Source organism: Carcharhinus amblyrhynchos, chromosome 20 (genome assembly GCF_965287045.1).
Source record: "Carcharhinus amblyrhynchos chromosome 20, sCarAmb.v2.hapA, whole genome shotgun sequence".
Classification (NCBI taxonomy): Eukaryota; Metazoa; Chordata; class Chondrichthyes; order Carcharhiniformes; family Carcharhinidae; genus Carcharhinus; species Carcharhinus amblyrhynchos.
This window is the reverse complement of record NC_137343.1, coordinates 47,977,523-48,003,955: the sequence shown is the minus strand read 5'-3', so window position 1 is coordinate 48,003,955 and position 26,433 is coordinate 47,977,523. Positions and strand designations below refer to the sequence as shown.

Here is a 26,433-nt window from a genome sequence, read left to right as displayed (position 1 = left end):
TGTCTCCTGAATGTTACCAAGCGCTAAACTTCACACAGTGTACCCCCCACCCCCCCAATCCTGTGTAAAAACAGTGTGTGGCACCTTCTGATCTCAGCCACGTCACCCAGCTCTCTCCTCGTATTTCAAACACACCCGCTCCTGATCATTAACCAAACATAAACCGCTGCCCAGCCTATCGACCGTCTCCCGGGCTCAGGTGGCTCTCCCCCTCCCCCCCAGGCATCATAATATCTGAGGGAGGTGCACACAGAACGCTGCTTATTGCAAGGGGGACTGGAGTGTCAAAGTAGGGACGTTTCACTACAGCTGGGCGAGCTCACATCTGGAGCACTAGGCAGCACAGTGGTTAGCGCCAGGTTCGATTCCCGGCTTGGGTCACTGTCTGTGCAGAGTCTGACTCTAGTTCCACTATTGTGGAACTGAACTTGCAAGTGTTACTGACAGTTACTCCAGACCTTCACAAACCCTCGTGTGCTGCAGACGGTCACTCACACCCCCTGTTGCGGATTCCAGGCCTGTCACCGGTACCTGTGGTCATTCTGCAGACAGGAGCTATCACACAAACCTGTGCTGCTTCCACAAGTACATTGGCTCAACCATCTATTGCTGGGCTGGATTAGTACTACAGGTGAATTAGAATATATAATACCTGCGAGAACCTGTGTACGATTAGCCCTGTTTGCCCCAGTCTACGCAAAGACTTCATTTGAAGAGATTTCTGCCTATACGTAATTACATTTAAATGCTAGACTTTTAGGGTTAACCCCGAAGCTGAACTCTGCTAACCTGACTACATGTAGAATCAGAAAGCATGATGGGTAGCTAAAAATGGGCTGCATTCCTGAAGGGTACACAATGCAGGCAAACAACATAACAGCAGCTGCTAGGATTGATTTTCTAGATGGAGACAGCCTGTGAAAAACACTTCCGATAACCAGATAAGGGTTGAAATATATTTTGGAACAGCGTGTTCGGTTCAGTAACCAGTCTCCAAGTTCGCTTTTCGTTCTGTCCAATAAAAGAAAACCATTTTTAAACCTGTATCGGTGCTGTCCTCATCTGTTCACACACGTGAATGGAGCAAACATACCCGTGGCAGGGGTACACAATCAGATTGATATCACACCATGGGGAAAAGGTCTCTTGGTGTCAGTCTAGACTCTGCACAAGGGGCATTAGACAAACACTCAGAGAAATAGGCCATTTGGCCCCTCCATCCAGAAATCAGCCCACTGACCATGGTTTAAAACGTAATTGTTATTCTTAAATAAGGAGACAAAAATTAGAACAGAATTCCCACAGTGCAGGACGAGGCCATTCAGCCCATTGAGCCTGCATTGACTCTCCAAAAGAGCATCCCACCCACCCACACATTAACCGTGGAGAATCCATTCAACCGACATGGAAACTGGAGCACCCGGAGAAAACCCTGGCAGAAACGGGGAGAAAGTGCAGACTCTGCACAGACAGTGAGCCAAGCCGGGAATCGAACCTGGCGCTGCGAGGCAGCAGCGCTAACCACTGTGCTGCCCGGTGCTCCAGATGTGAGCTCGCCCAGCTGTAGAGAGACACCCCGACTTTGACATTCCAGTCCCCCTTGCAATAAGCAGCGTTCTGTGTGCGCCTCCCCCATCACGTGCTGTTCTTTCACACCGAGTTTTTGGGATTCACGGACCGGGCACCCAGATCCCTCTGTCAAAGAGCAAACAAAGAACAGCCCAGGAAACAGGCCCTTTGGCCCTACAAGCCCCGCGCTGCCCATTTTAACACTCAGTCAGTGCCTTATTCAAGTCTTACATCGCTCGTTGATGTTTTTTGTCTGTCTCTAGTGGAACTCCACAATAAAGGGGGTGGAAATTTAGGGAATTCTATGTACGCCCGATTAAGGGAGATCCAATTCAGGGACAATTTATTGACACCAATCAGCCTAAAATGTGTCCCAATGTCCTCTCTCTCTATTTAAACAGTCTGCTGCTTTTCTATCCGTCCTGCCAAAGTGGGCATGTTCACATTAATTCTGTATTTATCCTGATCTCTTAGACCATCAATCGTATACAGTGTCACCACGGTCCCGTTCTGGACAAGGTGGGTGAATGGAGAGGGAGCTTTAAAAAGTGGAATTTGCCGGAGATCTGAATTTACTGCTTGCTCGGGTGTCCGGAACAAAAACCCGGCGATATCCGTCCCGAAGACTCCAGTTTAATCTTAACAACAAAGCTCTGGGTCAGGGGTGAGAAAGAGCGTTCCCGTGTTCAATGCCCGTAGTGTGAAAAGGACCTTCCTGATTTTAACCCTGATCGGACCCAGCCTCTGGAGGGACCGGGTCAGTGCGCTGCGTTCCACTTGCCTCTTTCTGTTCCACGTGACGTTGGGTTTCCACGTACGCGATGCTCGGGACCAGCGCTGGGGCAGAGCCGAGGGTGCCGGCGGTGACAGTACATTCTGGGGCTGAGGTAGGAGGTTCTGGTAAAGCCAGATACGGTTCTTTGAGGCAGTCGAAGTTCAGGTGCTGCAGGTCACTGTGTGGGAGGGCGGGGGGGAAGCACAAAGACTCCTTTAGAACGAGCCCACCCACTGACACTACAACTCCCCTGGAAAACAAACCAACAATCTCAGATTATTTCAACTCGGTACCAACGGGCGAACATCTAACTCCAGCCAGGGCTGCCCGAGACTGGAATGACGGAGTCTCTCCAGTGTCGTGCCGCAGTGTTACCGAGACCGGCTGAACACGGTGCTGGTGGGATGGCCGGGAGGGGCAGCGTTCCAGATAAATCTCCCGCAGCGTTCACACAGCACTCACCGTGTTCAGAAGAACGAACATGGTGCCAGACTCGAACTGTACCGAGAAGCCCAGCGTTCCTTAGCAACCCCCTGCCTGTACCGAGAAACCCGGCGTTCCTTAGCAACCCCCTGCCTGTACCGAGAAACCCGGCGTTCCAGGGCAACCCCCGCCTGTACCGAGAAACCCGGCGTTCCAGGGCAACCCCCGCCTGTACCGAGAAACCCAGCGTTCCATAGCAACCCCCGCCTGTACCGAGAAACCCGGCATTCCAGGGCAACCCCCGCCTGTACCGAGAAACCCGGCGTTCCTTAGCAACCCCCTGCCTGTACCGAGAAACCCGGCGTTCCAGGGCAACCCCCGCCTGTACCGAGAAACCCGGCGTTCCAGGGCAACCCCCGCCTGTACCGAGAAACCCAGCGTTCCATAGCAACCCCCGCCTGTACCGAGAAACCTGACGTTCCATAGCAACCCCCGCCTGTACCGAGGAACCTGGCATTCCATAGCAACCCCCGCCTGTACCGAGAAACCCAGCGTTCCATAGCAACCCCCGCCTGTACTGAGAAACCCAGCGTTCCATAGCAACCCCCGCCTGTACCAAGAAACCCAGCGATCCATAGCAACCCCCGCCTGTACCAAGAAACCCAGCGATCCATAGCAACCCCCGCCTGTACCAAGAAACCCAGCGATCCATAGCAACCCACACAAGCAGTTTGAACACTCACATCTTCTTACTGGCTTGCAGAATTAACAAGGACTTTGCTTCACTCAGATTGGTTCCATTTGCAGTGATGAGATTGGATGGATGGAAGCTGAATAAACAAGTGAAAGTTTATTACACTGAAATCGACGCAAAATGACCGTAAACACCAACGTGAAAGACACAAGACTTCCTCGAGTGCATCACTCACCGTAGGACACAGGAGACTGGGAAACAGCAACACTGAACCACACACACAAAACAACAGGCCAAAGCAGCTACTTCACACAATACACAACCAAACCCAGCGTTTCAATAACAGACTGAGCTTCAGTGAGGCTGGAAGAGGAGTGTTGGAAAGAGGGTTCCACCTCGGAGGGAGCTGGGGCAGGCTGCACCTCAACCAGGACAACACCAGAGCTTCGGAAGGCAAGTGGCATACTGGCTTTTCCTAATTTTAAAATCTATTTACTGGCGTCGCAAGTACGCTTACATTAACACTGCAATGAAGTTAGTGTGAAAATCCCCCAGTCACCACATTCTGGTGTCTGTTCAGGTACATGGAGGGAGAACTCAGCACAGCTAATGCACCCTAACCAGCACATCTTCCAGATTGTGGGAGGAAACTGAAGCATCCGGAGGAAACCCTTGCAGACACGGGGAGAACGTGCAGACTGTCCACAGAGCCTGCCGGGAATCGAACCTGGTTCCTCGTGCTGTGGGGGAGCAGTGCTAACCACTGTGCTGCCCAAAGTGGGGGACAGATGCAGGAATGAGGATGTCCTTGCTACAATCGTATCGGGCTTTGGTGAGACCACACCTGGAGTAATGTACATACTCTTGGTCTCTGTATCTAAGGCAGGAGATACCTGCCTCACTGGGGGCAACGGCAAAGGCTCTTCAAGATTAGGTCCTGGGATGAGAGTCTGAGGGCCTGGATTTTAGCAGAGTGGGGGGCAATCTCACTAGAACAGACAAAGGGACTGACAGGGTAAAAAAGTTTAACATTTATTTATTAGTATCACAAGTAGGCTTACATTAACACTGCAATGAAGGGAGATGTGCAGAGGCTGTTCCCCTGGCAGGGTGGGGGCACAGTCTCAGGACAAGGGGCGGGGGGGGGCACAGTCTCAGGAAGGGGGGCGGGGGGGGGCACAGTCTCAGGAAGGGGGGTGGGGGTGGGGGGGGCACAGTCTCAGGACAAGGAGTCAATCATTAACACAAACGATTCATAGGACTGGGAGTGTTTGGAATTCTCTATCCCGGAGAGTTATGGATGTTCCATCATTGACAAGATTGAAGGCTGGAGTAGACTTGATTCTGAGTGTCTCTGGGAATCTCGGGATATGGGGGGAATGTGCAGGTGAAACTGGGAATCGGCTACGATCAAGCAATGGCGGAGCTGACACGATGGGCCGAATGGTCTCCCCCTATTTAAATTCTGATGGAAAGGATAAACTGGGTCGGAAATGAGAATTCGAACGAGGAATACTGTGGGGCGGGGCGATGGATAGTGGGAGAAATATTTGGTGGAAATAACCATTAGCCGGAAGATAAGAATCAGACCATGGGAAGAAACGAGGAGAACCTCCACGGACAGTTGGAATATTAACCCGGGGAATGACCATTCAATCAGAGACTGAACTGAAACTAAACAACAGCCAGAATAAATGAAAAACTCTCCAGTTTTCACAACAGCAACAGGGATTATTCATCTGATCAAATCACCTTGTTCCCATTTAGCAATGTACACAACACTGGAAACAAAACACGGGAACTGGAGACAAGAACTCCTCGAGCCACAGAGTAGGAGACCATTCAGCCCATCGAGTCTGACCCGACCACAGTCCCACCCAGGCTCTATTCCCATTGGGAAAATGGCGTTACGGCTGCTTAAAGGAGGGGACCGGATCTTAAATATTGCAGGATATAACTGGTTTAGAAAATGACGTGGAGATGCCGGTGTTGGACTGGGGTGAGCGCAGTGAGGAGGTCTCACAACACCAGGTTAAAGTCCAGCAGGTTTATCTGGGATCCGCTCACCTGGTGAAGGAGCAGTGCCCCGAAAGCTCTTGACGCCAAATAAACCTGTTGGACTTTAACCTGGTGTTGTGGGACTTCTGGCTGTGGTTTATAAAAGATTGGGAAGGAAGAGGAGTAGAACTAATGTAGTTGCGTTAATTGGAAACAAAAATCCCAGTAAGAAAACAAAAGTCCTAACTAACATTAGGATCGAAACAATGCACAGGGATTAAGGTAAAGGATCAGAAAGAGTCAATCGTACCAATATAACCAGAGATCGAATTGTGGAGGGGTTGTAAAGGGAGAAATACGTAGGCAGACAAATGAAACAAGCAAATCTCAACTAGCCTGAAATAAACTTTCAGGAGTAGGCTGAAGGGAGAAGGGAATATAGTTTTAAAGAGTTTGCACAGGATTCCTTTCTCATCCAGTACAAGAGGCACAAGGAGTGCGAAATCACTGTAGGTTCTAGCAGTGGGAAATGAACCAGAGCAGGTAAGAGAAATAAGCAGAGGGGAGCATCTAGGTAATGGCAATCACAAAATATAATTTGAACCAATGATCAAGAGACTCTTGAACTGGACTGGAAAAAAAAGAAAGTGGAATATGAGTAAAAATTGGGAAGGAAAACTAGAAAAAAGAAATGACAAAGATAGAAAAGCAGTGGGAAATAAAGAGCTGACGAACAGAATTCATGAGCTAGAGTAGAGTGATGTATGGAGGGTATTCCAGAGATTGGGGCCCCAAGTAAACTGAAGGCACAGACACCAATGGTGAAGGATGGATAGGACCAGGTGTGGGATATGATGCAGACAGAACTTTCAGCAAGTTTCAAGTGGGTGGAAGGCAGGAGTCCAGCCAGGGGAGCATTGGATGAACTGAGATAGGAAAGGTACCCGTCAGGATTTCAGTAGCAGATAAGTAGCAGGGGAGAGCTGATGGGGTCAATGTTATGGAGATGGTTTCGGGGTCAGATAGGATGGCAAGGTGGCAAGTAGCCTGTTTCACCCCGAGACACTGACTGGGGCTGGGATGGATTTGAGGGATAGGATCTTCTCAATGCCAACATGGAAGATGTTTCTATTCATTCAGTGCTGAATACCTGACAAGCCAATCTGCGTCAGTGGTCAAGAAGTGACTCTGAGGTATAACTGGCTGCTGTCGGCCTATATGTGTGTGTTGATATCTGAGAGGTAGCATAGGGATAAGAAATAGGGGAGTGCGCCAAGGACAGATCTCACCACTGGGGAAGGTAGCTAAATGTGATGGGTGGCACAGTGGTTAGCGCTGCTGCCTTACAGTGCCAGGGACTGGCTTGGGTCACTGTCTGTGTGGAATGTGTACATTCTCCCCATGTCTGCATGGGTTTCCTCCAAGTGCTCCAGTTTCCTCCCACAGTCCAGAAGACGTGCTGGTTAGGGTGCATTGGCCATGCTAAATTCTCCCTCAGCAAAACCGAACCGGAGTGTGGCGACTAGGGGATTTTCACAGTAACTTCACTGCAGTGTTAATGTAAGCCTACTTGTGACACTAATAAATAAAATTAAATATAAAATAGCGTGACAGGAGGATATATCAACAGTGTTAAGCGAGACAGCAGCCCCATGTGGAGCAGAGTCTTGGAGTGGTTGGTCAGAAAGGCCATTCCTGTACTGTGAGTTAATACAATAACCAGAGCTGTGTTTCAGCTTGCTGCATGTGGATTCGAACGCAGGGTAACAGTCACCCTGATTCTGCTTTAACACCTACTTCTTCCCCACGTACTGATGACACCCGCCCCTCAAAACTGCTTTCAAAACTTGATGGATCAGAGAAAGGCACAGGACAACGGTAACACAGTGGGTTAGCACTGCTGCTTCACAGCTCCAGGGTCCTGGGTTCCATTCCCGGCCCGGGTCACTGTCTGTGTATGGAGTTTGCACATTCTCCCCGTGTCTGCGTGGGTTTCCTCCCACAGTCCAAAGATGTGCGGGTTAGGTTGATTGGCCATGCTAAGGAATTGCCCCTTAGTGTCCAGGGATGCGTAGGTTAGAGGGATCAGTGGGTATAATATGTAGGGATATGGGGGTAGGACCTGGGTGGGATTGTGTTCGGTGCAGACTCGATGGGCCAAAGGGCCTCTTTCTGCACCGTAGGGTTTCTATGAATCTTGACAACCTCGAGCTCTAAACACCGGGCAGGTTCCCACTCGATCCCTGCCCCAGTAGCAACAACATCAACAATAGAATGTGACACTGTAGATTTGGGTGGGGAACCCGTATCCAGTGACTGCTGCTGGACAAGCACCCATTAACGAAAGCATGGATACCAAGGTGCAAAAGCACCCACACCCGTGTGGCGTACGCCCATTTCTGGGTGAAATACTGGGGAGGAGGGTAAGCTGGATGCCAGCGCCCACAGAACTCTCCGTGTCCTGAAGGGATTAAGGGAACGCACAAGAAAAGTTCCAACGCCGAACAGAATTGTGGGGGAGCGGGAGGGTATGATCCGGAAGGTGGTCGCTGAAAGGGATACAGGCAACGCGATAGAAACTCAAAGGGAAACATCTGTAGGGGGAAGGAGAAATGGGACTGATAGCACAGCGATGGCAGAGAGCTTGCACAGGCAGAATGGGCTGAATAGTCTCCGACACTGCCGTACCATTATTTACCAGCACTTACCCTCCACCTCCCTCCCCCAAACACCCGCATTGCAAAGACCTTTCTCCCCGAATTTCACCGCACACTAACCTGCAGTTGCTGGAAGGGCGGATGGTGTTGAATCTGGCAGCAGAGCGTGAAGGGTTCCGCCACGACACCACCCTGCCCAAGGCACAGGTCAGCCACCAGAAGGATCCGTCCGAATGAAGCGGGAGAACGAGTCTCTTCAAATCCTCTCCAAACTGAGTTAAGAGTGGGCGATGGGCGTTGGGCACTCTGCCAAAGTGGCGCTGCCTGGTGTAGAGCCTGTAGCAGGCCGGGGATGAAAGTGCGAGAATCGTGTGCAACCCAAACCTGGGGCGAGCGCAAGGGCACCCCCCAGCCTTGGCGGGCGGAGCGGGCAGCCAGCGGGCCTTGCCAAAGCTGGCCTGGCATGGGGAAACCACCCGAGAGTCCTGACTGGAGTGCGGCGGAACGACTGACACATCAGAGCGTCGATCACCTGTCTCATCGCCCTCAGTGAAGGAGCAGGAGGAGGGGGAAAGCAGCGGAGCCGGGCTGTGATGAGGTGAAACGGGGAAACCCGGGGTAACGAGATGCGTGCTGTGGCGGGGGAAAGGCCAGTGCTGGTCCCTGCTCAGAGACTGGACAGCAGGCTTCCCACGGACCGACCGTGCTTTACCCTGGGACGACAGAAGGCAGCAAGTGTTTAGACAGCAGGTTTGTTCAGTGTCGAAGCAAAACCGTAACAGCTCAGAGCGATTGCACATACCCACGGCTATAATAAGGTCAGACATTGGGGAGAACTCCTGGGGCGTTTTTACAGTCTTTGAGAATGCACTCAGACCATTGGCGATGGCTGACAAGTGCTCCAATAGCACAGGCTTTCTGTACCATTCACTACCAGCTAAATCATTCACCTGTATCGCAGGCAGGATCTTTGGTTTGACTCCTTCCCATGGTTGGACTTTGCGGTCCATGTCAGGAACGACACGCTCCCTCTCTTCGCTCCAACAACCCACCCGCTGTGAAGACCTGTTCACCCACAGCTTCCCAGGACTGGCGAACTGCGGAGTGCAATCCAATAAGAGCGCGGCACGGTTTAATTTCCTCATCTTTAAACCGGCTAACTCTTTCCTCCTCCTCACACTCTGCAGTGCTTTGAGCTTTACACAGCAGGTCGCTGCTTCCTTACACACTGGTGACGTTCCAAACTCTCCAAACACATCTGCTCTGTCCTTCACGGTTTCATCATCCTTCCTGTGCACACAGCTTGCCTCCTGCTCTCTGTACGGAGTCTGAGTAAACCGTACTGAAATGTATTCTAACGCACGGTTACTGAGGTCAACATCTTGGCATCCATTATTGCTGGAACACATTTTATCATTGTTATCGTAGGTGCAAACGTTATCTCCTTTCAATGTCAATGGCTCAAAATGCTTCTTTTGGAAGGCATTGATAGCAGAGATTTCCTCCGATATCTTGCTTTCTATTTTAATATTTCTAGCTATTGTTAGCTTACTTTCCGCATCGTCATTGGTCAACGCGGCTGTGACCTCACCCTCTGCATCGTCATTGGTCAATGTAGCTGTGACCTCACCCTCTGCATCGTCATTGGTCAACATGGCTGTGACCTCACATTCTGCGTCACCATTGGTCAACACGGCTGTGACCTCACATTCTGCGTCACCATTGGTCAATGTGGCTGTGATCTCACCCTCTGCATCATCATTGGTCAACGTGGCTGTGATCTCACCCTCTGCATCGTCATTGGTCAACATGGCTGTGACCTCACCCTCTGCATCGTCATTGGTCAACGCGGCTGTGATCTCACCCTCTGCATCGTCATTGGTCAATGTAGCTGTGACATCACCCTTTGCATCATCATTGGTCAACGTGGCTGTGACCTCACCCTCCGCATCGTTATTGGTCAACACGGCTGTGACCTCACCCTCTGCAGCCTTCCCTATGTTTGCTACATCTGGAGGTGGCCTTGTTGAACTGTTTTCTTCAAGTATTCTGCTAGTCACACCCTCGACAGAAACTGCTCGCACCTTCTCATCCTTTATGGGTGCCACAGAGTCTAGAGAAAACTCAATCTCCTTATTCTCTGAAAACCTACCGTGGGAAAGCACTGCTCCATCAACAGAATCCAATATCACAAATAATCCATCCTCTGCAACAGCCCCTCTGGTTGTTGAGACGTCAAAGGATTTTGCTTCACTGTCCTTATTCTCAGCGGTTAATTCAATGACTACTACATCAGTAGGTATATCAACTAATTCCCCATCAACCAGGACTTCACAGATTTCTGTCAGTGCCTGACTAGCCAGCTGTTCGGGTGGATGTGGACTACAGGCTGTCACATCTACATCCACAGCCAGCCCTTCCGCTGTACAAACCTCCACGGCGGTGGCAGTGCTGTCCACAGGTATATCGACCAACTCAGTCTCTGTTAGTTTTCTATCAAACATCAGTTCATCCTCCATGGTCAGTTCATCCTCTGTGGACAGCTCGCCCACTGTGGACAGGTCGTCCGCTGTGGAGAGGTCATCGGCCGTGCTCAGCTCATCAGCCGTGCTCAGCTCATCTTCAGCCGAATCCTCGATGGCAACAGAAGTGGGATCTGTCGGTATGTCGACCAACTCGTTCACTTTCAGCAGGATGCTGGCCATTGCCTGTTCCAGGGAATACTCACTGGGCATCTCCACGGTTGTCTCTGGGGGCACCCTGCTCTCGGGAACAGCGCTGGTAGTTGGCACGATTCCTAAAGGCACAGCTTTGGGTGTGGCTGCTACGCTCTGCTGACTTGGTGTCGAGTCTGTTGCTGCATCGGTCAGCGTGCGCCCTGCCGCAAACACCGCAGTTCTTTCGTTCTTTGGAAGTGACTCGGGGGTGAGCCGATTCCCAGCAAGCGTCGCGCTGGTCGCGGCATCTATAACAGGTGTGGTCACCCCCCCATCGAAAGGCACCCCCGTGATTTCCGGACTATCTGACGGTGTCGCAGGCAACGTGCCCTCAACAGCTCCATTTGCTGCCCTAACTTCTACTTTTGCCTCAACCCCAGTGGTCAGCTCGCTGGGTTCTAGTGGCCTATCCGCCTCCCCGAGACTTATACAAGTCACGCACTCTCGAATCCCTTCGCTTCCTAGTGCGTCACGGGCCAAGCGGCTCTCTGCAAGCCCGCCTGGGGTCAGTTCACCGCCCGGAGGCGCCTCAGCCAGTCCATTTTGTACAAGGACCCCGACAGCGGCTGCACCTTCCACAGGCACTTCAGTGGCCGCCTCACTTTTGGCGAAGGAGTGGCCGGTTGCCACGGCAGCTGGGGGAATTTGCCAAGGCACATCGCCGCTCACCGCCTCTCCTGAAGGCACTTCTTGAAGCAAGCCAGACTCCACAGGCCTCTCGGGAGCTGCCCTGCGGAGCAGGGCCATAGCCGGCCGATTCTCACCCACTGCCTTGCCAGCCCTCCCACTTTGGCGGCCCTTTGGCACCGTGGCAGGAAGCTTTGCCTCGTACTTCGGGACTCGGGCACCCTTGTTTCCATCAGGCGCCTCGCCACCAGCCCCATTCTCTATGCACATTTCATTGGCCAGTGCTGGGAACAGACGGCCAGCGTAGATGGGGGGTTCCACGGGTTTGTACAGGAGAAAGCCGCACTTTGCTTCACACGGGCGTAGGTTAGCAGCCGGGATCGGTCTTTCACACTGGTCCATCACAGTGGGACGCTCTGCTCCCTCATAGCCGGCTACCAACGGAGCAGCAGCACAGCTCACGGCATCTCCACCTGCCGAACACAAGGACAAGAAGACAGTTACCCCAGGATGTTATGGGCGGCACGGTAGCACAGTGGGTTAGCGCTGCTGCTTCACAGCTCCAGGGTCCTGGGTTCGATTCCCGGCTCGGGTCACCGTCTGTGTGGAGTCTGCACATTCTCCTCGTGTCTGCGTGGGTTTCCTCCCACAGTCCAAAGATGTGCGGGTTAGGTTGATTGGCCGTGCTAAAATTGACCGTAGGTGCGTTAGGTTAGAGGATCAGTGGGTAAATATGTAGGGGTAAGGGGGTAGGGTTGGGTGGGATTGTGGTCAGTGCAGACTCGATGGGCCGAACGGCCTCTTTCTGTACGGTAGGGGTTCTATGATTTCTATATCCCGGGGAAATGGGGAAATGTTACGGATACAGATGAAATCTTTCAATCCAGTTTCCTCCACCTCCTCAGTAATTTAAAGTTGCTCCAAGTAAACCGAACCAGGTGGGGTAGGGGAGAGAATTCCCAATCCGATCCTGCTGCCCCAGTGTAATGGTGCCTTCACAAATCCCAAAGGATTCAGTGTCTGACTGTCAATCTGAAACTGAAACCGTGGCTCGGGTTTTCAAGTGAAGGAAAAGTCACTTTCAATTTATAGCATGTACAGGAGGCCATTCAGCCCATTGAGTCGGCACCGACCCACAGTCCCAACCAGCTCCCACCCCTGTTACCCCTCATATTTACCCTTCTAATCCCCGTGACACTAAGGGACAATTTAGCACGGCCAATCAACCTAACCCGCGCATCTCTGGACTGTGGGAGGAAATCCACGCAGACACGAGGAGACCGTCCAAATTCTGCACAGTTAGAGACCCAAACTGGGAATTGAACCCGGGTCCCTGGCACTAACCACTGTGCCGCCAATTTGGACTGGCAGACAAACAGTTAACAAAAACTGGATTAACCCTCAACTAGAATATTGCGAATCGAGACCCGCCGCAAAAACCAACGAGATGAAGATTGAAAATAGCAGGGTTCTGGAGAACGTGCAGGGTTAATGGGATAGAGAGCTGACAGTGGGCTGAATGGCCTCACTTTGTGACTCCACATAAACAGTGATGAACACTGGCAGTCTCAGGGTAGAAATGGAACGTCATAACTTCTTCACACATTTAGAAGGAACTCCCTTGGAAAGTGCTCCTCGATTATAAGCGAGGACGTGCCCACCCCACCAGCACCCTCCCCGTTTACTCCAGACTGAACCTGAGAAAAAGCGGCTGCAACGGGAAGAGTCTTGCCCAACAGCTCCGCCTGCTCCCTTCACCATGTGGAGGTGCCGGCGTTGGACTGGGGTAAACACAGTAAAAACTCTGACAACACCAGGTTTCAGTCCAACCGATTCATTTGGTAGTAAACTCACCCCAAGGCGAATCACAGCAGACCTGCCATCAAATTAGATTACAGAAGGGCCCAGGGCAAAGGATTAATATTGAAAATCTCGGGTACAAAAGAAAGAACTCGATTACACACAACACCCCATTGCTCTGTCGAAGGTCTCAAAGCCCTGTTCAGCTAATGCATTGTTCGAGGTGCCAGCAATTACTGTGTCAGACCATGTGAGGCCTTACACAAAGATTAAATAAACGCTCTGTTATTCACCTTCTGATAAGAACTGATTAAGAACTCGAACCCATCTCAACCCCTTTGTTTTCATTTTATTTAAACTATTCTCTACCTTTTGTTTTTGTCTTTTCTTCACCACTGCCCCCACACACACACACTTCCCCTTTTCTCAACTTCCCTCTCTCCCACCCACCTTCTCCCTCCCCCCACCTCTTCATCTGTCCCGGTTTACTGTCTGATTACAGCCTCTCTACCGTTTGGCCATCCACACCTCCTATCCTCTCTACGGGGCTGCCATTAGCACCTCTTAGCCTTTTGTGGCCATGTCTCAGCTTTCACTGCCTTCCCCCCTGCAGTATAAATATCTTACTGAGAAGTCTGACAACACCAGGTTCAAGTCCAACCTATTTATTTGATAGTAAACTCACAAGCTTTTACTTTATCGCTTTTACTAAAGAGTAAACCTGGTGTTGTGAGACTTCTCACTGTGTTTACCCCAGTCCAACACCGGTACCTCCACATCAATGACCAGTATAAATATCTCCCACCGTCTACGCCTTTTAGCTTTGACAAAGGGTCTTCTGGACTCGAAACGTCAGCTCTTTTCTCTCCTTCCAGACCTGCCTGAGATTTTCCAGCATTTTCTCGTCTGGTTTCAGACTCCAGCATCCGCAGTGATTTGCTTTTATCTGATAGGATTGTGGGGATTCTCTTCCTTCTTCACAGGGGAATTAATATCCACGTGATCATCTCTCGACACAAAAGGGGCTGGGATCACTCTGAACTTTTAAACGGAGATGCCGGCGTTGGACTGGGGTAAACGCACAGTAAGAAGTCTCACTACCTCGCTCCACAAGCGAGCGGCATCTGCTACCAAATAAACCTGTTGGACTTTAACCCGGTGTGGTGAGACTCCTTAAAGAGCAGAAACACAGAGGCAATTCACTCAGCAAAGGGAGGACACTGCTTTTCAAAGAAGAACAAAGAGCAGAAAGTGCTGGAAAACCTCAGCAGGTCTGACAGCATCTGCAGGGAGAGAACAGATGTGGATGTGCCGGCGTTGGACTGGAGTAAACACAGTAAGAAGTCCGACAACACCAGGTTTTAGTCCGACCGATTTATTTGATAGTAAACTCACAAGCTTTCGAGGGGAACTCCCTCTTCGTCAGGTGAATGGAGAGTTCTGGCCAGTAATCTGTAAACTGTCTGTGCTTTATATACTCTGTCTGAGGCCAGAACTCTCCATTCACCTGACAAAGGGGCAAACCCCCGAAAGCTTGCGAGTTTACTATCAAATAAATCGGTTGGACTGAAACCTGGTGTGGTCAGACTTCTTACTGGGAGAGAACAGAGCCAGCGGTTAGAGTCTGGATGACCTTCCAACACCTGAGACTTTCTAGCATTTTCTGTTTCAGATTCCAACATCTGCAGTATTTTGCCTTTATCTTTGTAAAGGACGCAACAGCATAGGAACAGGCCATTCGGCCCACCAAGCCCCTGCTGTCACATGATGCCCTTCTAAACTAAAGACATGTTGCCTCTAAGCAGTCTGTACCGATCTATTCCTCCGTCCATTCATCTATCTGTCAAGATGCCTCTTAACCATTGCTATTGTATCTGCTTTACCACCTCTTCCGGCAGCGCACTGCAGGCACTCACCACCCTCTGTGTAAAAAAAAACTCACCTCTCACATCTCCTTTCAACTCTCCCCCCCATTTACCTTAAACCTATCTCCCTGAGTAACTGAGAACAGAGTTAAGGAGGAATTTCTTCACTCAAAGGGTGGTGAATCTCTGGAATTCTCTGCCCGTTGAAGTGGTGGAGGCTGCCTCGCTGAATATATTTAAGTCATGGGTAGATAGGTTTCTGATAGACAGGGGAATTAAGGGTTATGGGGAGAAAGCGGGAAAGTGGAACTGATCCATGACAGATCAGCCATGATCTTATTGAATGGCGGGGCAGGCTCGAAGGGCTAGATGGCCTACTCCTGCTCCTATTTCTTATGTTCTACGCAGGGAAGGAGACTGCGACTATCCACGCCTCTTGTAATTCTATAAAATTCTATCAGGTCTCCCCTAAGTCTCTGAAGTCCAGGTGAAAACAAACCAAGTTTGTCCAATCTCTTCTTGTAGCTAATACCCTTCAAACCAGGTAACATCCTGGTAAACCCTTACTGTACCCTCTTCCAAAGCCTCCCCGTCTGTGTAGTGCGCAAGAAACAATACTTTTCATGTATATTAATAAATCAAAATATACTTCTGGTAGTGTGGTGACCAGAATTGTACACAACATTCCCAATGTGACCTAACTAAAGTTCAACACGGCTGCAACAAGACTTGCTAATTTATATACTCTATGCCCTGACCATATCCCTTCTGACCATCTTATCCACTTGTGTTATCACTTGCAGGGAACTGTGGACCTGTACGCCCAGATCCCTCTGCACGTTTATGCTTTGAAGATTTCTGCCATTTACTGTATTATTCCTTCCTGCATTCGACCTTCCAAAATGCATCACCTATAGAATCTACTAACAGAACTACAGCGCCGAAGGTGGCAAGTGGCCATTCGGCCCATTGAGTCTGCACTAACTCCCTGAGAGTATCTTACCCAGGAACACCACCGCCCCCGCCTCCCGCACCCCCCCCCCCCCCCAAAAACCCTATCACCATGGCCAATCCACACCCCACCCCCCCAAAAACCCTATCACCATGGCCAATCCACACCCCACCCCCCCAAAAACCCTATCACCATGGCCAATCCACACCCCCACCCCCCCCCCAAAAACCCTATCACCATGGCCAATCCACACCCCACCCCCCCAAAAACCCTATCACCATGGCCAATCCACACCCCACCCCCCCAAAAACCCTATCACCATGGCCAATCCACACCCCCACCCCCCCCCCAAAAACCCTATCACCATGGCCAATCCACACCCCCACCCCCCCCCCCCAAAACCCTATCACCATGGCCAATCCACACCCCCACCCCCGCCCCCAAAAACCCTATCACCATGGCCAATCCACACCCCCACCCCCCCCCAAAACCCTATCACCATGGCCAATCCACACCCCGCCCCCCCCAAAGCCCTATCACCATGGCCAATCCACACCCCCACCCCCCCCCCCAAAAACCCTATCACCATGGCCAATCCACACCCCCACCCCCCCCCCCACAAAAACCCTATCACCATGGCCAATCCACACCCCCACCCCCCCCCCCAAAAACCCTATCACCATGGCCAATCCACACCCCCCCCCCCCCAAAAACCCTATCACCATGGCCAATCCACACCCCCACCCCCCCCCCAAAAACCCTATCACCATGGCCAATCCACACCCCCACCCCCCCCCCACCAAAAACCCTATCACCATGGCCAATCCACACCCCCACCCCCGCCCCCAAAAGCCCTATCACCATGGCCAATCCACAGCCCCCCCACCCCCCCAAAGCCCTATTACCATGGCCAATCCACCTAACCTACACATCTCATTGCTGCCTCACAGCGCCAGGGGCCCAGGTTCACTGTCTGTGCAGAGTCTGCCTGTTCTCTTCATGTCTGCGTGATCCTCTGGGTGCTCCAGTTTCCTCCTATAGTCTGAAAAACGTGCTGGTTAGGTGCACTGGCCATGCTGAATTCTCCCTCCGTGTACCTGAATACGCGCCAGAGTGTGTGTCAACTAAGGGATTTTCACAGTAACTTCACTGCAGTGTTAATGTAAGCCTGATTGTGACACTAATAAACAAACAAACTTTAGCTCTGGACTGTGGGAGGAAACTAGAGCACTTGGCGGAAACCCATGCAGACACTGGGAGAATGTGCAGACTCCACACAGATGGCAACCCAAACCGGGAATCGAAGCCGGATCCCTGACCCTGTGAGGCAGCAGTGCTAACCACTGTGCCACCCATAGTGCCCCAGTGAGTAAATCTATAGCACATCAGCTGGAGGTGGCGAACGAAGGACACTTAAAGCAACCAACCGAGACACTGGGAACCACTGGAGAAGGGAAGAGCTGAGCTGGTTTGATTAAACCAAAACTTCCATTCTAGACTAACGGGCACCAAATTTCTCATTGGTATCGGCCGAACGGAGTCCAACGTGAGCTCAGCTACTGATTTTGTAAAGACAGACTCTCTTCAGCACACAGATTGAAGGAATGGGTTCTGGGGTTGGAGTTAATTCCTCCATATTAAACAGATTGTGGATGCCTCCTCCAGTGGGGGGATCTAGAACAAGGGGGTCACTGCTTCAAAACTGAAAACAGAGAGAGGTGGTGATTTTTTTTTCTCTCAAGAGGGTTGAGATATTTGGAACTCATCCTGAAAGGACAGTGGAAGCAGGAACTTTGAATATTTTAAGGCAGAAATGGATAGATTCTTGGTAAACAAGAGGTGATAGGTTACTGAGGACAAGCGAGATAGAGACTGGAGGTTACTATCAGATCAACCATGATCTTATTAACTGGTGGAGAAGATAGAGGGGCTGAATGGCCTCCTCCTGTTCCTGTACTTCCGTAGGCCAACATTCCAACAGTTTACCACCAATTTGCAGTGTGCTTGAATTTATTTAGGAACACTTGTCTGTTTTTACCTAGCATATTGATCTTTTCCTGATCTAGGGGTACAGGAGCAGGCCATTCAGCCCTTTGAGCTCACTCTGCCATTTGGTACTATCATGGCTAAATGGACACCTCAATGCTTTTTACCCAATCTATCCCCATAGCCCTTTATGTTGTCAATCTGAAATCAATCAATCTCTACCATAACCAAACTGAATGACCAAACTTCCACCACCCCCACAGTTACGAATTTCAAAACTTCATAACTGTGTGTAAAGAAATCTCTCCTCATCTCAGTCCCAAGTGGCTTCCCCCTTATTTTGAAATTGTGTGCCTGGGTTCTAGACTTCCCAACCAAGGGAAACATGTTACCTCCATCTATCTTGTCAATTCTATTAAGTATTTTGTACTTTCAATGAGATTACCTCCCATTCTTTGAAACTCAAGACAATCCAGGCCCAGTTTGCCCAATCTCTCTTCGTAACAGTCCCGCCATCCCCAGAAGAAGTCTGGTGAACCTTCGCTGCACTCTTTCTATGGCAATAATATCATTTCTAAGGGGATAAAACTTGCACACAATACTCCAGGTGCTGTCTAACCAAGTTTCCATTCAATTACAGTAAGACCTCACTACTCCTGTACTCAGATTCTCAGTCTATGTGTCGAATTTACATACTCACCGCACAGGTTGGCTGCGAAGGCAGCTGGCTCCTCACCAGGCCGGATATGGATTTCGGGCAACTCCACTTTTAGCTTGAAGCTGAAAACAAGGGGGAAAAGAAAAACAAAATATTTTATGGAAACAAACACAAGAAAGGACTCCACTCACTCTCCACAATGCATCGTTATCATTCTTCTAGAGCTCCAATGCTTCCCTTTTCCCCCTTCCAGCTCATTAACTGTTACATTTATCGACCTCCCTTCCCCTTCATTTCAGCTTTCGGGTGGTACAGTGGTTAGCGCTGCTGCCTCACAGCGCCAGGGACCCGGGTTCAATTCCCGGCTTGGGTCACTGCCTGCGTGGAGTCTGCACGTTCTCCCCGTGTCAGCACGGGTTTCCTTCTGGTGCTCTGATTCCCCGCACAGTCTGAAAGGTTAGGTGAGCTGGCCGTGCAAAATTGCCCCTTAAGTGCCCAACAATGTTAGATTTGGAGGTGGGGGGGGGGGGGGGAGGAAATTAGCCAAATTGTGTGTTCACAGAAAAGATGGACCAGGATGTTGCCTGGTATGGAGGGCATTGGCTGTGAGGAGAGGTTGGAGAAACTTGGTTTGTTCTCACTGGAACGATAGAGGTTGAGGGGAGACCTGATAGAAGTCTACAAGATGATGAGAGGCATGGACAGAGTGGATAGTCAGAAGCTTTTTCCCAGGGTGGAAGAGTCAATTTCTAGGGGGCATAAGGTTAAGGTGCGAGGGGCAGGGTTTAAAGGAGATATACGGGGCAAATTGGGTTCCTGGAACTTGCTGCCGGGGGAAGGAGTGGAAGCAGATACCATACTGACTTTTAAGGGGCGTCTGGACAAATATACGAATAGGATGGGAATAGAGGGTATGGTCCCTGGAAGGGTAGGAGTTTTAGTTCAGTCAGGCAGCGTGGTCGGTTCGGGCTCGGAGGGCTGAAGGGCCTGTTCCTGTGCTGTAATTTTCTTTGGGTGCTCTTTCAGAGAGTTGGTGCAGAATTGATGGGCCGAATGGCCTCCTGCTGTACTGCAGGGATTCCATGGAGAGTCTGAGAGGCAGCCCCAAAGATTAAACTGGCTCTTTGGGCTCAAGGTCACCAGTTAGCAAGTTGTAAAAACTTTGGGATTTAACTTTAATTGCTGAAAACACTGACTGCGGACACAGTGTCTGCATTTTCTTTACAAAAGTCAATCAGCACTTTAAAAGGATGCAGTTACTCACACATGGTGGACAGACACCCGTTAAAAACAGCTTCATTTTCGTGCTAAACCGTTAAGCAAAATTTTGGTTAATCACTCAACTAAGCTTTTCAAGCAATATCTTTCAAAGCAAATCCTTCGGAGGAGAGCTGTATTCGCAGCAGCACTGTCTGCACTGAGATCGAAGAGTGAGCTGGAGTGGACTCTCAAGGGAGATAAAACACCTCAAAATGTAATCTGCACCCATCTTACACCAAAAGTGGTGAAATCTCCATGGCAACAGGAACAAATTAAAGTCAGAGGGCATATGGAGGGTGGATGTGTTATCATCGTGAAGAATTCCATTCTAACAGCAGTGAACTCCACATTCGAATCACTCCGAGTTCCCTATCACAGTATTGGTGATTATATTAAGAACATAAGAAATAGGAGCAGGAGTAGGCCATCTAGCCCTTCGAGCCTGCCCCGCCATTCAATAAGATCATGGCTGATCTGTCGTGGCTCAGTTCCACATTCCCGCCCTCTCCCCATAACCCTTAATCCCCTCTCTTATCAAGAACCCATCAACCCGCGTCTTAAAAATATTTAGCGAGGCAGCCTCCACCACTTCAACGGGCAGAGAATTCCAGAGATTCACCACCCTTTGAGTGAAGAAGTTCCTCCTCAACTCCGTTCTAAACTGCCTCCCCTTTATCTTGAGGCTGTGCTCCCTAGTCCTACTGTCTTTTTTGAGCGGGAAGAGTCTCTCCACCTCTATCCTATCCATCCCATTCATCATCTTATACGTCTCAATGAGATCTCCCCTCATTCTTCTAAACTCTAACGAGTACAAGCCTAGTTTATTCAGCCTCTCCTCATAGCTCAGCCCCCTCAACTCCGGTATCAGCCTAGTAAACCTCCTCTGCACTCCCTCCAAGGCCAAAATATCCTTGTGTAAGTGCGGCGACCAAAACTGCACACAGTACTCCAGCTGCGGCCTCACCAATGCCCTATACAGCTGCAGCAAGACCTCCCTACTTTTATATTCAATCCCCCTCGCTATGAAGGCCAGCATCCCATTCGCCTTCCTGACCACCTGCTGCACCTGCAAGCTGGGTTTTTTGCGATTCATGCACAAGGACCCCGAGGTCCCTCTGCACTGCCGCCTGCTGCAGTTTTTCGCCACATAAGTAATAGTCCTTCCTACCATTATTCCTACCAAAGTGGACCACCTCACACTTGCCAACATTAAATTCCATTTGCCATTTCCTGGCCCATTGGCCCAGCCTATCTAGATCCTTCTGCAGACTCTCCACACCCTCCGCACAATTTGCCGTTCCCCCAATCTTGGTGTCATCAGCAAATTTCGACACCCTACACTTGGTTCCCTCCTCCAGATCATCTATATAAATGGTAAATAGCTGAGGCCCCAGCACCGACCCCTGGGGCACCCCACTAGTCACCAACCGCCAATCCGAATAGCACCCGTTGACCCCCACTCTCTGCCTCCTATTTGACAACCAATCCTCTATCCACGCTAACACCCTACCCCCAACTCCATGTCCCCTGACCTTCTGCAATAACCTCTTGTGAGGTACCTTGTCAAACGCCTTCTGAAAATCCAGAAAGACCACATCCACCGGCTCTCCTCTATCCACCGCCCTAGACACATCCTCATAGAACTCCAGTAAATTTGTCAGACACGACTTCCCTTTAATGAAACCGTGCTGTGTCTGCTCTATTAAGCAATTCCCTTCAAGATGCCTCGCAATTTCCTCCTTAATGACGGATTCTAACATTTTACCTACCACAGACGTTAAACTAACCGGCCTATAATTCCCTGCCTTTTGCCTGGCACCCTTCTTAAACAACGGCGTAACATTAGCCGTTTTCCAATCTTCCGGCACTTCCCCGGAAGCCAGCGACGTCTGGAAAATAACCACCAAGGCATCCACTATCACCTCCGCCATTTCTTTCAGAACCCTCGGATGCATTCCATCCGGTCCTGGGGACTTGTCCACAATCAGCCCCTCCAGTCTGTCGAGCACCGCCTCTCTAGTAACAATAATGTCATTGAGACCCTCCAGTCCTACCACCTTTCCATCGCTAACACCCGGCAAATTATTCACGTCCTCCTCCGTGAAGACAGAAACAAAAAAGTTATTCAATACCTTAGCCATATCCCCATCCCCTACCACTAGGTCCCCTTTCTCATCCTCTAAAGGACCAATGTTCACCCTAGCCAGCCTCTTCCTTTTTATATATTTATAAAAGCTCTTGCTATCCTTTTTTATATTAAGCGCTAGCCCAGCTTCATAGTTTCTCCTACCCTTCTTTATCAACTTCTTTGTCAATCTTTGTTGACATTTAAACCTCTCCCAATCCTCTTCTCGCCCACTACTCTTAGCTACTCTAAATTCCTCCGCTTTTAATTTAACACTTTCCTTCACCTCCTTCGTTATCCACGGCTTATTATAGTGATGACCCTTGTGTTTTTTGAATGTAGACCTGCCCTACAGGTGGAAACATCTCCCTAACTGAACCCTGAGCATTCTCAGCCTGATCCCACAGTTAAACCCACACTCCCTGCTCAGGATTTTCCTATACAGCCCGCAGCGGGAGTTATAGGGGGTGGGACACAAATCATGCAGAGGTCCGTTGACCTGGGGTGGGATTTTCCGAAGAGTGTGGCTGGAAAAATCCTGCCCTCTCCATTTTTCTATCTGTGCACAACATCTCCAAAAGGTGAAGGCTACCCCAAGGTCACAGTGCCCACCAGAAAACCAGCTTCGAATTACGCAAACCACCTTCTCAAAACGGGCAGCACAGCGCCAGGGACCTGGGTTTGATTCCCGTCTTGTGTGGAGTCTGCACGTTCATAGAATCCTACAGTGAAGAAAGAGGCCCTTCAGCCCATCGAGTCTGCACCGAACACAATCCCACCCAGGCCCTACCCCCACCTCCCTACATATTATACCCACTAATCCCTCTAACCTACACATCCCTGGACTCTAAGGGGCAATTTCTTAGCCTAACCAATCAACCTAACCCGCACATCTTTGGACTGTGGGAGGAAACTGGAGCACCCGGAGGAAACCCACGCAGACACGAGGAGAATGTGCAAACTCCACACAGACAGTGGCTTGAGCCGGGAATCGAACCCAGGATCCTGGAGCTCTGAAGCAGCAGTGCTAACCACCGTGCTACCGAAATCTGGACTCGCCACACGTACAGACTGGATGGGGTGTGATGGAACAGGGGAATGTCCAGAAGCAGAACCGGGATCAGAACTGCTCCCTGATGCTGAATGTGAGCGGGGCCCCAGCAGCATCACCGACAGTGCTCTATCAGCATGGAAAACCCTCCTGCAGAGGCAGGACCAGAGCGAGGAGCCTCTACAAGCTCAGAGCTACATCATTAAACAGTTCCGTAGAAAGAGACTTCTCTCAAAACAATTGGCGACTATCGGAACTGATGATGGACTTGCAAAAGGTGCAGGTGAGGCTATTGAGAGATTACAGGTAACGCCTTTAATCAGTCGGGTCATCCTCTCCTTTCAAAAGGTGTGTAACGAGTTAACAATTGACATGGGGAAAAACAGGCCACGTAACCAGGCGCAATGACCTGGGGCAATAGATGTATAAAGAGGCCCATGTAGCCAGGTGCTGGAGGGAGAGAAGGTTGCGACACAGGTGAAAAGGTGAACATGAAGGCTGAGAATGGAGTTGGGAAAAGTCACTTCTTCAGTTATTGGACCCAGGAGCAGCCATACACAGGGTTGTTACTGAGGGACTGGAGACAGGTTCAGGTGGACCCACACCACCAACACTGCCCAGAGCAGAGAGGAGGAAGGTGTGCTAAAGAACACCAATTTGGTGACGATCGTGCCTGTGTAGTTCAGATCGGGAACTGCTATTGGATCAACATCAGTGACTGAACCTTAGGAAAGGAGTTGGGATTCTACCCGAGGGAATTCAGAGCTCTGTGCTGAAATTAGTGCCATGTTCACAGAGAACAAAACAGCCCGAGAAACAGGCCCTTCGGCCCAACGAGCCCGCGCCGCCATTTTAACACTGTGAGTCCCCTCTTCCACCCATGACCCTTGTCTATGCTTATGGCACTCCACATTGGAAACCAGATTAAGGGGAGGATAATTTAGGGACAATTTGTTACACCAATCAGCCTAGGAGCACATCTTTGGGGTGTGGGAGGAAACCGGAGCACCCGGAGAAAACCCACGCAAGCACGGGGAGAATGCGCAAACTCCCACAGACACCGGCCCAAATCCATGTATCTGCACAGCAATCAGCGATAGTCACTGAGCTGTCATGGTGCCAATCAACTGGTCCAGTTTATGCACTGTACGGACCATTCAGTAAATCGGTAAGATTTTTAGTCATGTCTGTCATTTAATGTATAATTTATAGTTTAGATAGATCGCAATGTCTGTGTTAATTGGTTTTTTTTGGTATACCGATCGACACGGAGATCATAACTAATGACTGAGCTTTCCAAACTGACTCACGGTGATCACAGGATGGTCTCTCGGACCATACTCACTCGGTACCAGCCGTGGACCAGGTCTCGGGATCTCTCTCCTCGCTGTCCTGTTGAAGACAGAAATGGTGATTAATGATTAGAGAACCAATCCACTCCCGTCACGCAGACTGTACCCCCGCCCCCGCCCCCCCCCCCCCCACCCCCGAACTGGAGCGGCTCCCCCTCAAAATCACCAACACCTTTCCTGGCAATTATAATACTTGCCAGTCTTGCGGACGAGACCAAAGTCCCGTCTTCCCAAGGTGGGCACAAGATACAGCGGCATTTTGAAGAGGGTAGTCATGAAGTGGCGATGCCGGCGTTGGACTGGGGTAAACACAGTCAGAAGTCTCACAGCACCAGGTTAAAGTCCAACAGGTTTATCTGATAGTAAACGGCACAAGCTTTCGGAACGCTGTTCCTTCATCAGGTGAGTGGAAGGTGGAACTGTATGTTTAGCCCTGGATGTATTTTGAAGAAGAACAGGGGAGTTCTCCCCACCGTCCTGGCTGAGATTTATCCAATCGACATCACCGAAACAGATCTGGTCACCATCACACTGCTCTTTTGGGATCTTGCTGTGTAACACAGGGAAAGGTTAAGGCTCATTAGAGATCAAAGGGACAGTGTGTGTGAAGCCACAGGATATTGGAAGGGTGTTAAATGAATATTTCTCATCGGTCTTCATTCTGGAAAAGCAGAACGTAAGCAGAGAATTCAAGGAAAGAGACTGAGAGGAACTTGACCAGCTTGACATAAGGCAGAAGGCATTGGAGGCTGTGACAGGCTCAAAAATGGATAAGCCCCCAGGGCTGGATGAATTGCATCCCAGGCAGGGGCTCTGACACAACTTTTTAAATTCCTCTCTGGCCACAGGGGCCAAGCAGAGACTGATAGCCAAGTTCCACACACATGAGAACGGCCTCAACCGGGATCTTGGGTTCATGTCACACTATCTGTAACCCCCATAACTTGCCTGGACTTGCAAAATCTCACTAACTGTCCTGTCTGGTGACAATACACATCTCTTTAACCTGTGCTTAACCCTCTCTCCACTCACATTGTCTGTACCTTTAAGACGTCATTACCTGTAAAGACTCACATTCCAACCATTATTCTGTAAATTGAGTTTGTGTCCTTATATGCCCTGTTTGTGAACACAACTCCCACTCACCTGACTAAGGAGCTGGTGGCTTTTGCAACCAAATAAACCTGTTGGACTTTTAACCTGGTGTTGTGAGACTTGTGTTTAACCCAGTCCAACGCCAGCATCTCCACATCACGGGGGGAGTACAGTGGGAAGTCTCACAACACCAGGTTAAAGTTCAACAGGTTTATTTGGTAGCGAACACCACTAGCTTTCAGAGCACCGCTCCTTCATCAGGTGAGTGGGAGTTCTGTTCACAAACAGGGCATATAAAGACACAAACTCAACTTACAAGGTAATGGTTGGAATGTGAGTCTTTACAGGTAATCAAGTCTTAAAGGTGCAGACAATGTGAATCGAGAGAGGGTTAAGCACAGGTTAAAGAGATGTGTATTGTCTCCAGACAGGACAGTGAGATTTTGCAAGTCCAGGATAGTCGTGGGGGTGCCAGAGGATTGCAGGATGGCTAACGTGGTTCCACTTTTCAAGAAGGGTGGTAGAGATAAATTAAGGAATTGTAGACCGGTGAGTCTCACATGACTGATAGGGAAACTACTGGAGAAAATTCTGAGAGAATTAATCTCCATTTGGAACGGCACGGGCTAATTAGGGAAAGTCAGCATGGCTTTCTCAGAGGGAGGTCATGCCTAACAAACTTGATAGAGTTTTTCTAAAACGTGACTGAGTGTGTGGATGAGGGGAAGTGCAGTTGATGTAGTTTACATGGATTTTAGCAAAGCTTTTGACAAAGTCTCAGATGGGAGACTGAGAGAAGGTTGAAGCACGTGGGATTCAGGGAAACGTG

General features: G+C 50.1%; 1 protein-coding gene across 3 annotated transcripts in view; it reads right to left on the bottom strand.

Annotated features, from left to right (window-relative positions):
• Positions 1-2,270: 2,270 nt before the first annotated feature.
• The window catches only part of LOC145355990 (uncharacterized), a 66,582-nt gene continuing 42,419 nt past the window's right edge, over positions 2,271-26,433 (bottom strand). For all 3 annotated transcript variants that reach the window (XM_080208535.1, XM_080208537.1, XM_080208538.1), the window contains 5 exons: positions 24,503-24,549; positions 18,764-18,843; positions 8,237-11,933; positions 3,511-3,597; positions 2,271-2,522 (listed from right to left, as the gene is read on the bottom strand). In XM_080208535.1, coding sequence (XP_080064661.1) covers positions 2,291-2,522; positions 3,511-3,597; positions 8,237-11,933; positions 18,764-18,843; positions 24,503-24,549 — 4,143 coding nt within the window. In that variant the 3' untranslated portion in view covers positions 2,271-2,290. The remainder of the gene's footprint in view (positions 2,523-3,510; positions 3,598-8,236; positions 11,934-18,763; positions 18,844-24,502; positions 24,550-26,433) is intronic.